Here is a 12753-nt window from a genome sequence, read left to right as displayed (position 1 = left end):
AACATGATTAACAGTAATAATGTTGTGTTTAAACCTACAGTAATGTAAGTAAAAAATCTGTAGTATTATATGTTGGTTCCTATTCCTAGTTACCTTGGGATTCCCATCCCATAGCAGAAACAGAGAAGCAAATAGAACAAATTTAGCATAGCAGCTGTTCCAACCAAGCACAACAAAATATCTGTTTAAAGCGAAGCAAAAGATTGATAATGTGCATTTTATAAGATATAACTGAAATACAAGATTACAAGATACTTTATGTGAATGCTCGGCTAAAGAGATGTGTTTTTAATCTAGATTTAAATATCAAGAGTGTGCCTGAACCCCAAACATTATCAAGAAGGCTATTCCAGGAAAAAAATCTCTGCCTCCTTTAGTGGACTTTGCTATCCTATAAGTACTACCAAAGGTCCGGAGTTTGTAGTGTAGGATTGTAGGCTGTTTTGGGGCAGCTATGGCCTAATGGTTAGGGAGTTGGGCTTGTAACCGAAAGGTTCCAGATTCGAGTCTCAGATCTGGCAGGGATTGAAGGTCATAAGAAACCAGAAAGAGTTGAAAGAAAAAGAAAGAGTTGAGTCCCTTGAGCAAGGCACTGATCCCCCAACTGCTCCCTGGGCACCAATCACCAGAGAGGAAGTAACAATACGTCCATCTAGATGCAAATTTTAATCTAAGAGATTTTGTGTACTGATTTTTTTGTCCAATAAGTTTTTTAAATTTAATAGGAGAAGATTGTCAGTTCTCCAATCTTTTACATCTTAAATGGGTGTTCTGAAATGGGTCTATAATTATAGGTCACTAGGATCTAGTTGTGGTTTCATTAAATTAAAATGTTGTGCATACGTGAAAATAATATCTTAAAACAAATACAGCTCTTAAATTATTTAAAATATTTAGTAGTTGCCTGTTACAGTGCGCAATAAAAGGATTTTTTTTTTTTAATATGCATGTATAAAATGTGTTGACACATAGATGCTTTGTAAACACAATACTAATCATTATATGTAGATTTAGTGCTTTTATATTAATGTATGAAGCTTAATTTCATTTACATAAAGGAGCTTAGTGAGGTATTGATAAAAACAGAAAAATTACAGATTTTAACACTAATGCTATTATTGTTTCTGAGCTATTAACAGCAGTTCAGAAAAATTTGTCTTTTTCTCTGGGGTTTTTAGTAATAGTCTAATGTGAGAAGATGATCTTCAGTTAGATGTGAATTACAGATAAAAGACCAAATGAAAATCTCATGCTTCAGTCATCGAGACCACAAAATGCAAACACCTCATTCAAACATTCACCTGAGGCATATTAAACATGCGTGATTTGCTTTCTTGAATAGTGAAGAACATTCAGTGTTTTAAAGCAAGCAAATCCGGAGGATCTGGTTCTTTGGTTTAACAGCTGATCTGTGTTCCTGTTTCCAGTCACACACTTTCACTTCCACGTTTCACAGCTACTTCAGACTTCTGAGTTCTGTGTCATATGAGAAAGTAACATTTAGATAGATTTAAAAAAAGGGGCATATAAATTAATTTTCATAAAGTTTGATAAATTGCAATAATAAGTTTAATGCAATCTCCTAAATACTTGTAGACCATTAATTTTAATGGCATTGACAATATATCTGTCAAGTTGTCAGACATAACTGAATGTCCGTTCAGCTGAAGAAGAGACACTATACTATTTATCTAGTTTAATATTGTGCATAATAATACTTAATTAATTTACTTGAAAAGAGACATGCCCATTGTATAAGTACATCAATCTACACAAGCTACTGTGCTTGGACCTTGATGATCACCTCAGGTTAAACTGCATTGTAACCATGTTACACTCACACACACACACACATATATACACACACACACACACCACAAAAATCACAACATTATAAATTCACTTAATGAACTCAGTTTATGAGAGAAAACCCTGCATCAGTTTTCAAACAAAGCAAAGGTGAGGTTATTTTGCTTGCGCTTCTCTTGCTTGTGCATCTACTCAAACATCTAAAACAGGTGATGAACACACCAGTCTTTTGACACACCCTCATATTTTACTGACAGGAAGCTAACAGTGCAATCTAGTGGGTTGAGTCTCTGAATCTATAAAATCTCAGTTCTACAGATCATTATTACCACCACCATCATCATCATCAACAAGCACACAGATCACTGAAAAAAAAGTGAAAATGTCTGAATATACAACAGATGTTGAGGAATATCTTTTTGATATAAAAAGGATTTACAAGAAAAATGAAGGTAATGTTTTAACTTGGTTTACTTTATTTATTTATTTATTTATGTTATAAATTACATTTTCATTAGTTTTAAGAATGTAACCATGGAATATCTGAATAAAAATTAAAATATGTATTGTGTTTTAAAATTCCCGTGTTACATCATTGCCGACAGAATGCAGAATACAACGTCTTGAGAAAGCACTGGGTGCGGTGAGCAACACATTAACGTCTACTGTCAAGTCCAGTGACAACGGATTAAAGACCTGCACTTCCGCAGTACCCGACACAACAGAGAGCGGCACGGGACAGATGGGTGAGTGCGGGCGTGTGTGTGCGGGATGCAGGACGATAAAATGATTAGCGGGACTGATCCCTGGAAAATGCATTGAGCAGTGTTGATTTCTGGAATACAATGGCCAATCAGAGGTGTAAGCATCCACTCACCCTCAGAATGCCAGATTTCCTGTGCAGTGCTGAAATCTGCGTGGTCACGAATCCTTTCATTATAACACACGAATTGTAGATATTACGAAAAATTTGTTATGCATTTATTCATTGTGTTATTATAACAGAGCTTTGTGAGATTGTGATGAACTAAGATGTCAGCTTTTTAAGAAAATCATTGTATAACCTGGCCAAAACAGGGGTTAGTGAGGAGGAAAATAATGTATAGAACTCGGCTGTAAAGTCCTCTGTGCCAGGGGACTTACCAGACTGCATCGATTTTATTGCTTCCTGTATCTCTACCTCAGTGACTGGACCACCTAGGTTGTTGGCAAGGGTTTCATTAATTTTTGGAAAAGTTAATGAATTTAAAAAAAATAAAATAAATCAAAGCTTGTACAATGTAGCATAGTAATCTAAAAATATATAATTAATCCCTGCTTGATGTGATATCAATTCACCTGTTGTCGATTTGACTTTTGAAGTCCACCTAGAGGCACTGGCCATGCACGCGTGGTGAGCCAAAAGCTTGCCCGCTTTGTCAACGTGTTCAAAAAAACATTGCCTGCATCGTCTAAGTTACCTTGCTGTTATATTTGTCATCAGAAGATCATATTCTGCCTGTAACTGTACACATTTAGTATAAAGGGAAGGGGACGGGGAAGAGGCATGTAAAGCATCTAACTTGTAGAGATCATCTGCAATCTAAGACAGCCTGGCTATTTCTGTTTTTTTTTTTTTGTTTTTTTTAAATAAGAAACGTAAGAAATAACTTGTCCACAAATAAAAAGCCTTAAAAGCGTCCCAAAGAGTAAGACTATTGATATCTTGCCTTAACACAGTTTATCAATTGGTTATCCAGAAGAAAGAAATCAGTCCTTGAGAATGTATGATGTACATGTGAAAAAAACAAAAAAAAAAAACAAGAAAACTTTATCTTGAGGATACCTGACTCTCCAGGGATCAGAGAGTCCTAATCTAGAAGCATAATCCAATACTAATTTGGCCAACTTGAATAGAAAAGATTGCTTAGAAGAAGACCTATCAAGCAAAACATCCTGGACTAAATTGAAATCCCCCCCCCAATAATATATGATGATCATCCACATTTGGAAGACTTGAAAAAAAAAAAACTTCACAAAGATCTTGTCATTATCCTAGTTGGGGGTATAGACTGACACTAGGATGACTGGAACATTATGAGGCTTACCTGAGACCACCATAAAATGACCATTTGGGTCTGAAATTGAGTGGGTCTCTTCAAATATGACCTTTCTATGTATAATAATAGCAGCACCATGAGCTCTCTGAGCAAATTTGGAATGGTACAAGTGACCCATCCAGGCTCTCTGGATACGGAGTAAATCTGCAGTTCGCAAGCGTGTTTCCAGCAAAAACATAATATTAGGTGCTGTAAATCCAATACCTTGCCAGCCTTGACACTATTATTCATTCCAAGAGACAAGACATAGTCTATGGCCTGTCATTGTAGTAACACTAACCGTTTAACACATTTAAAAATTTGACAGAATTCCTATAAGGTGAGATGAGAAGCATGTAAAAGAATGAGCCAAAAGTAAAAAAAAAAAAAAAACAAAAAAAAAAAGAAAGAAAATAGCGAAAAAAACCCACCCCACAAAAAAACTTGACTTAACTGAGAAAAAAAACTAAACACTGATCTCTTTGCTTCAGAACGCCAAACACATTGTCAAAGAACGGTCTAAAGTCAAAGGTCAAGAGCCCAACTAAAGCAAATACTGATCTCCCTGATGGCGGCATCATTTTAAGCACTAAAACATCAACATCTGACCCTATGTAATTCTCAATAAGTGTTCATCACTAATGCACAATCATCACTTAATTAGACACTTAGACACACAGCATCACCAGCTTCACGCATTACTATAGACAACTTTTTCAGTCATTCTAGAATGTATTTGAAATATTCTTGCTAATATTGATTAGATTTTTTTTTAAACTGAAGCTAAATATTTCTAACAAAGTGTTACTAACAGATAAACATTTGTCTCCACAGAGAAAAGAAGGAAACAAATCAAAGAGGATTTGGAAAATGTTGTGCAGAAATACACCCTAGATTTTTCAAAGGACATCATGAAGGCAAGTGAAACATCAGAATAGAAGGAATAACATTTCCTGTAACTACACTCTCAAGAAGGATGTGTTAATTACATTTGTTGTGTGATATGGCCATTTTAACACATTTGTGTGTAATTTTAAGTTGATCATGTGTACAAAGCGAGAGAGAGAGAGAGAGAGAGAGAGAGAGAGAGAGAGAGAGAGAGAGAGAGAGAGAGAGAGAGAGAGAGAGAGAGAGAGAGAGAGAGAGAGAGAGAGAGAGAGAGAGAGAGAGAGAGAGAGAGACAACACAGTGTGTCAAACACAACATGTGTAAACTATCATTCAATCACATTGCTGTCTACGTCACATCGCAAGCTGCTATTTTGCATCTTTGTTTTAACGTTGGATGATGTAGATGTACTCATGTCAGGTATATGGATTTCCCCGCTAGAAATGTAATGTTCCCAGAGCATTCTCACAATGCTCTCTCTGGTATCAGTGATATTCCCAGAACATTTCCCGAGATGATCATGATGTGGAGTTCTTTATTTACAGAACTTTTCAGGGATTAACACTGATCACAGTTTATTTGGTCCCACAATGCAGAGTGTTAAACTAAAACTGAAGCAGAGTTGAACTTAATAAGAATGTTAACAAGCAGAATTACTGAAGCAAAGAGAAACATTGAAAAAAAAAAAAAATAGAGACAAACAGAAAGACAACTACAACTAAATTACAGTCACAGCCTTATAAATTCAACTGAAATAAAACAAATTCAATCTCTCAAGATCTCAGCAGAGTATGACTGAACAATGCCACAAACAGCTTCACTTATTGCTAACCATACTGATATATCTGTCTTATAAAAGTTCTTAATGAGAATTACAGAGATTTAGATGTTGGTTTCATTTCACATCACCATCACTGTGATCAGTGTTTGCTTTACAACACAATATTCACAATGCACATTACAGCATAGAAAACCACGAAAAAATGTAATGGGGTGGTATGTTGCTTCATACTGAAACCAACCATCATATCGTGGCTTATTATACTTTACAAAAAAAAAAAAAAAAAAAACATTTGCGCATGGAGGCTCATAGCACACGTAGACATGAAATGGTGGCAAGCAACAAAATATTCAGATAAACATTTTTCAACATCATAAAACATCATAAAACATGTTACTAAACTGTCTAAAAAGCAAATAGACATAGCAAATTGTAAGAATAAAAGAAAATACAAAGACAATTCAAGGGGAAAAACATATTCATGTTGCAATGCATTCTGGAAGCCATGGATGAATTTTGATTGGATCACCCAGAATGCACTGCAGCGTGAAGCTTTTTGTTTGTTGTCACCATCGTTGAGATTCATATGCTCATATACTGTCACTGGACTCGACGCAGCAGAGAGTACAAGACTTGATGGGTGAGTGCTAATGATGGGAAATTCAGATCATTTTACCGACTCGGAGTCTCGTTCAGCAAAATGAACAAATCTTTTTTTGAGTCATTTTGTTCATTTGATCAAAATATAATTAAAACGTTACATTTTACTTCCCTAACACATCTACTGCTTACACAAATGTTGATCACAATACAAACAAAACAAAATTATAATGCTATAAGAAACAGTAAAGATTAATTTATTGTTTACCTGGGTCTTTAGTCTATGATTCGCTCACCTCGCCTCTCATCTGACAAGTTTTCGGGTTTGAGTTGTTCGTTAATCACATGACAGCCCAATTAGCTTAACCAACGCAGTCTGAGCCGGAAAGAGAATTGATTAGTTCATCTCTCGAGTCTTCGGGTTCGAGTCGTTCGTTCATCACGTGACAGCCCCATAATGTTAACCTATGCAGTCTGAGCCGGAAAGAGAATTGATTAGTTCGTTTCTCGAGTCCTCGGGTTTGAGTCGTTCGTTCATCACGTGACAGCCCCATAAGGTGAACGAACGACTCTAAAACAGTTGAACTAATTCCAGTACAGGACCTAATAGGATGTTGCGCATGCGCGACTGAACGAATCACTCCCCAAGACGACTCGTTCGTCCCGAGTCACATTAAAGATTCGTTCAAAATGAACGAATCGTTCAAGAACGACCCATCACTAGTGAGTGCGGCTGCGGGGCTGCTGGATGGGCGGGCAGAGACTTGTGTGTGGGATGCGATGGAATGAAATGATTTGTGGGACTCCTGCAAAATAGAACTGTCTAAACATAAAATATCTAAAACAAATGAATTATTATACATGTATTGCACAAAAGTATCAAGAACAGCTATATATATATATATATATAAACGATCAACTGGTGTAAGCATAGGCAGAGTTTCTATTTATAGCGTGTTTGCAGCATCGAACAATGTTGATTTCTGAAATGCAATGGACAATCAGAGAATCCACTCACCGCTTAAAATGTTGTGCATTCTGCAACCACTCACGTAGCAGCCTATTGCTTTAGTTAAAATAACAGTGGTTTGTGAATGTTGATGCTTTAATAACAAATATTTTATGGTAGCGTTTATGCTGGGATGTTAGGCAACACACAAGTTCACTATTTCATCTAAATTTCGTGGATGTACAGAAAAAAGAGTTAACGTAAACGTAAAAAGAGTAATGTAACTAGTTAGTTTTGAAATAAAGTAATCAGAACAGTAATTTGATTACTTTTCAAATGAGTAATCAGTAGTCTAATTACATTTTCAGAGTAACTTACCAAACACTGCTGAGCATTAGTTAAAGCCCAAATTATGCAAAATAACTGAGTTGAAATAATTTGCTGACAGCTTGGTCCCCCCCCAGTTTAAAAATCTCATCTGTGCCCCTGCGCCCTGTCACTCCATTCATAAACATATCATAAATTACTGGCATGCATGACTCGAGTGAGGACATCGTGGGTCTCTTGTAGCGTACCACAGATGATGACAGGCTTATTGCGCTGCTATTCATTGCACATGCACAAAGCGGTAAGACACCGCAAAAACTAAACATAAAGAAAAACATAAATTAGCTGTATTATTTCATTTTGGTTTTCCTGTTTGTTGGATTTTTGGTTTCGAGCTGAAAAACGGAAAAAAGAAATCAGCTGTCATTTTTTGGCTCATACAGAAAAAACGAAAAATGAAATATCAACCTATTTTGCCCATTTTTCATTTGCCAGATTAAGTAAGTGGAATAATTGATTGATCAGATGATACATGGACCAACATTTAGCTTTGTTCTTATTTTTGTGAAGTAACTACAGATGATGACCTCTGCTTCGGATCATTTTCTTTAGGTCAGTTTTTATAAAATCTACACTATTCTTTATCTTGTAGATTTTCAAAGACCCCATTCATGGTCAGATTGAGCTGCACCCTCTACTGGTGAAGATGATTGACACTCCTCAGTTTCAGAGACTCAGATTCATCAAACAGCTGGGAACTAAATATCTGGTGTATCCGGGGGCCACTCACACTCGCTTCGAACACTCACTTGGGTAACTTTCCCCCCCTTTTTTTAAAGTTGGATCTTGACATATTTTTTCCTTCAAAATAAACTGATCTTCTTTGTGTGTGTCAGTGTGGCGTATTTAGCAGGATGTCTTCTCAAGACTCTACATGAGAATCAGCCAGAGCTTAACATTACCAAACAGGATTTCCTGTGTGTTCAGATCGCTGCCCTCTGTCATGACATGGGTGAGTAGAATGAACATTCATGTGCATATTCATATAGGATGAAGTCAGCAAAAGTGGAACATTAACTAAAGTGGGACAACTAAGCTTTGTGTGTGTGTGTGTGTGTGTGTGTGCAGTTCTCCTTTAAAATATTATCGATAGTAATGGGTGGTCTTAAAATGTTGTAGTAACAGTACTATCAATCAACATTTGATTGGTGAAATGTAAATTATATGGGTGTGGACACTGCTCAAACACTGGAAGGTCTGATAAAGTACATGGTAAATGCCTGTACATAGTTTAAGTCTATTGAAATAGTTAGTTCAAATAAATAAATAAATAAATAGAAATTTGTGAATGTTATTTTTTGTGCGTGTGTGTAAAAATGCCTGTGAACACACACATGCCTGCTCTCACTCATACTTAAACATACAACATAAAACACAAATATCAAATCATGTGTTACACACATGACCACTAACAGTACACACACAAGCAGACGCATCTTAAATGAAATTGTGGCATTTACACAGTGCATTGTATTTGTGCTAAAGTGATTTGAATCTTTGTTTTTGTCCTTTTGTTGGAGTGTTTTAATTCTTTAAATTTGCACTTCTGTTGGACTGCTTTAATAATTCTTCAAATGTATGCTTCTGCTGAAGTGTTTTAATTTAACACATGTTAAGTGTTTGAGTTCACAATCAACAGCACAATCCACTAGTAAGTTTATTTTTACATACAAAAATAATAATTAGTATTATTATTAATTATACATTCTGGAAATTTTCTATTGAAAAATATTATTATTTTTTTTTTCTTTTTTATGTGACTGTATTATCTAAGCACAAGAGAAAAATGTGTGTCTCATTTTACCAGAAGCAGTGTCTAAATTTTTATCTAAAAAAAAGAAAAACAAAACAAACAAACAAACAAAAAAGATATGCAATTTTTTCTATTATTTCTATTTTCCATTTTATTATTTTCCATTTTGCATTTTTTTTTTTTTTTTTTTTTTTTTTTTTTTTTGTCTATCTAAATCTCAGAATAATGTCCTACACAGTAAAATCCACAGAGTAAAATTAACTCTATTCAGAGAACATTTGGCCCCTCTCTAAATAGAGTTAAATTAACACTGAAGCAGAGTTAAAGTTGATCAGATAATTAAGTGATCAATTAAAAGGTGATTGAGCATTAGTGATGAACACCTGCTCTTAACAAGCAGAATCAATGAAGAAAAGAGAAACACAAGAACTACAACTGATTCAGCCTCAGATTAAATCAACTGAAATAAAATTCACTCATTATTAACCAGATTGACTTTATTTTTGTCACACGTCTACAGAAGCTCTTATTTAGATTTACAGAGGATCAAAAGTTGTTGTTTTAGTGGTTAAAATGACACTACCATCATGGAGATCAGCATTTGTTTTAGTTTAGCTCTTGACCCTTCAGTTTTTGGGTTAGATCTCTGTTTAACTGTATGTGTAATGTTGTAAAACAGAGTGGTCAATGCTTTACATTAAGCACATTTTAATTGACTTCTTATGTTGAGATGTTTATTGTGAAATGATTTGATTACATCCAGGGTAACTTTTTTCTCAGTTTATGCATTTAGATAACCATAACCAACCCTGTGAAATTTCAACAGTGAAAAGAAAAAAAAGCAATGATGTAATATTAAAGAATAAATCAACACCACTATTACTCAGAGACACACAGTCATCAAGTACCAGCATATGAATCTCAACAATGGTGACAATCGACAAAATGCTTCATGCTGCAATGCATGCTGGGTAACAACACAGTAAAAACTCCCATCATACACTGCAGTATGAATAATTATTGTCACCACTGTTGAGGATCATATCATAAGTGTTCATGTCTAAAATCCTGAGCACATGCACCTTTTTTTTTTTTTTTTTTCAAAATTGAAGCTTTATGGTGGTGATTGTTTAATAGGACCTTTTTTCAGCAATATGCCCATCAATAAACCAAAGAGAAAGATCGCTTCATAACATTCACACAAATGAGCTATAAGCAGAAAGTGTAAAATAATCTGTTGCTTCAAACGTTTGATTCAGCAATACATAAATGTTTGCTGTGAAACAAAATTATAATTGCTTAGAAGCAAAATTATTGTAAGTTATTAAAAGGGTCAAGAGACAAACTAAAGCAAACCTTGACCACAATTATGGTGGCGTTATGTTTTTTTTTTTTTTTTTTTTTTGTTTGTTTGTTTTTTTTTTATTATTATTATTATTACAATTAAGCCAGTCTGCTTAGTAATGAGTGAAGCTGGTGATGCTGTTTGTGGAGTTGTTTAATCCGATTTTGAGAGATTTAATGTCTTATTTTATTTCAGTTGATTTAATCTGTGGCTGAAATCAGTTGTAGTTCTTGTGTTTCTTTTTTCTTTATTGATTCTGCTTGTTAAGAGCAGGTGTTCATCACTAATGCTCAATCACCTTTTAATTGATCACTTAATTATTTCATTAACTTTAACTCTGCTTCAGTGTTAATTTAACTCTGTTTAGAGAGGGACCAAATGTTCTCTGAATAGAGTTAATTTTACTCTGTGAATTTTACTGTGTAGTATGTTTCTGCAGCTAAATTTGGAAGAATATGGGTCATAATTGAACTTACAAAAAGTAATCTATCAGTGAAAAAAGTAAATTATTAAAAGTAAATAAAAAAGTAATTTACTTATATTAAAAGTATGTTACCTTGTCCTTTCAGGTCATGGTCCGTTCTCTCATTTGTTTGATGCCATGTTCATCCCTGAAGTCCAGCCTGGTAAGTGTCTGAGTTTTCTCACCTCAGTGATTTCATCTTGGCATATAAGCAAGCAATAATTACCATTTAGCGGCTGAATATTGAAATGTATGCATTCATCGGTAAACCACAAGCAAGGAAAATGTGTCATGTATAAAACTGAAACAAAGATGGAGCTTAAATTACTTTTATTGTACAGATAAAACATACAGTCATCATTTGAGATTCAAAACCTCACCCCATTTGTGTGTGTGTGTGTGTGCACCTGGTATTCATCACATTATGGGGACCAAATGTCCCCACAAGGATAGTAATACCAGTAAATTTTGACCTTGTGGGGACATTTGTGAGGTCCCCATGAGGAAACAGGCTTATAAGTCATGCAGAATGAGTTTTTTTTTTTGAGAAAGTAAAAGTGTGCACAGTCTCCTGTGAGGACTAGGTTTAGGTGTAGGGCGATAGAAAATACGGTTTGTACAGTATAAAAACCATTACGCCTATGGAATGTCCCCATAAAACATGTAAACCCAACATGTGTGTGTGTCCCCGTTCGTGTCCGTGTGTCTGTGTGTCCGTGTCCCAGGGAAACACATTCTATTCATTATTTACAAATTACAATTATTTAAGGATTAAAAATAAGTTCATCCATTTTTTAATCACATTGTTTAAGAAAAATCTAATAGCAAACAAAATATTTTGCCACTGTTTAATAATTGTTGTGGTCCTTATAACATCAGTGTTGTAGTAGTAGTGATGGTTTTGTGTGTGTGATGGAGACTGACAATTGTGTAAATGAGTCAGTGCATGACTATACTTTATTAAATCTGCCTTACATAATATCTAAAATCTCTTTTCATTTTTTAGATAAGCATTGGGAGGTAAGCATCATAACTTTCCTATACAGATCTAATTATATATGCTGATATACATGTATTTCAAAGTCAGTGAGCTACATAGCATGTAGAATATCAAGTCAATATGCAACCAAACCTATTTACTTTCTTAATATGTGTTGCTGGTCTTTTTAAATATTATTGAAGACAGAGGGATAGAGAAAACAAACATGGCACAGGCACAGGGCTTTGACCATGCCCCCACAATTTCATAATTTTCGTCCTCTGAACATCCACCTTCAAAGCTGCTTTTTCATAAAATAAGAATACAAAAGAACAAGAATATGAACTGCTAAGCAATGTAATGTAATAATCTGTACACTTCAATTTTACTGATGTGCTTTTATGTTGATCTTCTGAAGCATGAGAAGGCCTCTGTTGACATGTTTCACTGCATGAAAAGTAAGAATGGACTGGACAAAGAGATGGAATTCTATGGACTGAATCTACCTGAAGACATCACATTTATTGAGGAGTTAATTCTGAAAGGACAAAAGGATGGCAAGGTAAAAATGTGTTTAAGGTGCTGGTTTAGCCAGTGTTTATCGGGATACAGTGTTTAAGGTCCAAAAAAAAAAAAATAATAAATATATATATATATATATATATATATATATATATATATATATATATATATATATATTAATATGTATATATATTTATTA

At 34.7% G+C, this 12753-nt stretch overlaps 1 protein-coding gene across 1 annotated transcript; it reads left to right on the top strand.

The window, feature by feature from the left end:
• Positions 1–2143: 2143 nt before the first annotated feature.
• On the top strand, positions 2144–12594 carry LOC127157263 (deoxynucleoside triphosphate triphosphohydrolase SAMHD1-like; the record flags this gene model as incomplete). Its single annotated transcript, XM_051100518.1, has 8 exons — positions 2144–2261; positions 2415–2555; positions 4722–4804; positions 8085–8245; positions 8329–8444; positions 11160–11216; positions 12060–12073; positions 12451–12594. Coding segments are annotated over exons 1-8 (786 nt in total), but the record flags the coding sequence as incomplete, so codon positions are not given.
• Positions 12595–12753: the final 159 nt, after the last annotated feature.

This window comes from Labeo rohita, unplaced genomic scaffold, assembly GCF_022985175.1.
Source record: "Labeo rohita strain BAU-BD-2019 unplaced genomic scaffold, IGBB_LRoh.1.0 scaffold_1028, whole genome shotgun sequence".
NCBI lineage: Eukaryota > Metazoa > Chordata > Actinopteri > Cypriniformes > Cyprinidae > Labeo > Labeo rohita.
The sequence above is the reverse complement of the archived record's forward strand: the minus strand, read 5'-3'. Positions and strand labels throughout refer to the sequence as shown.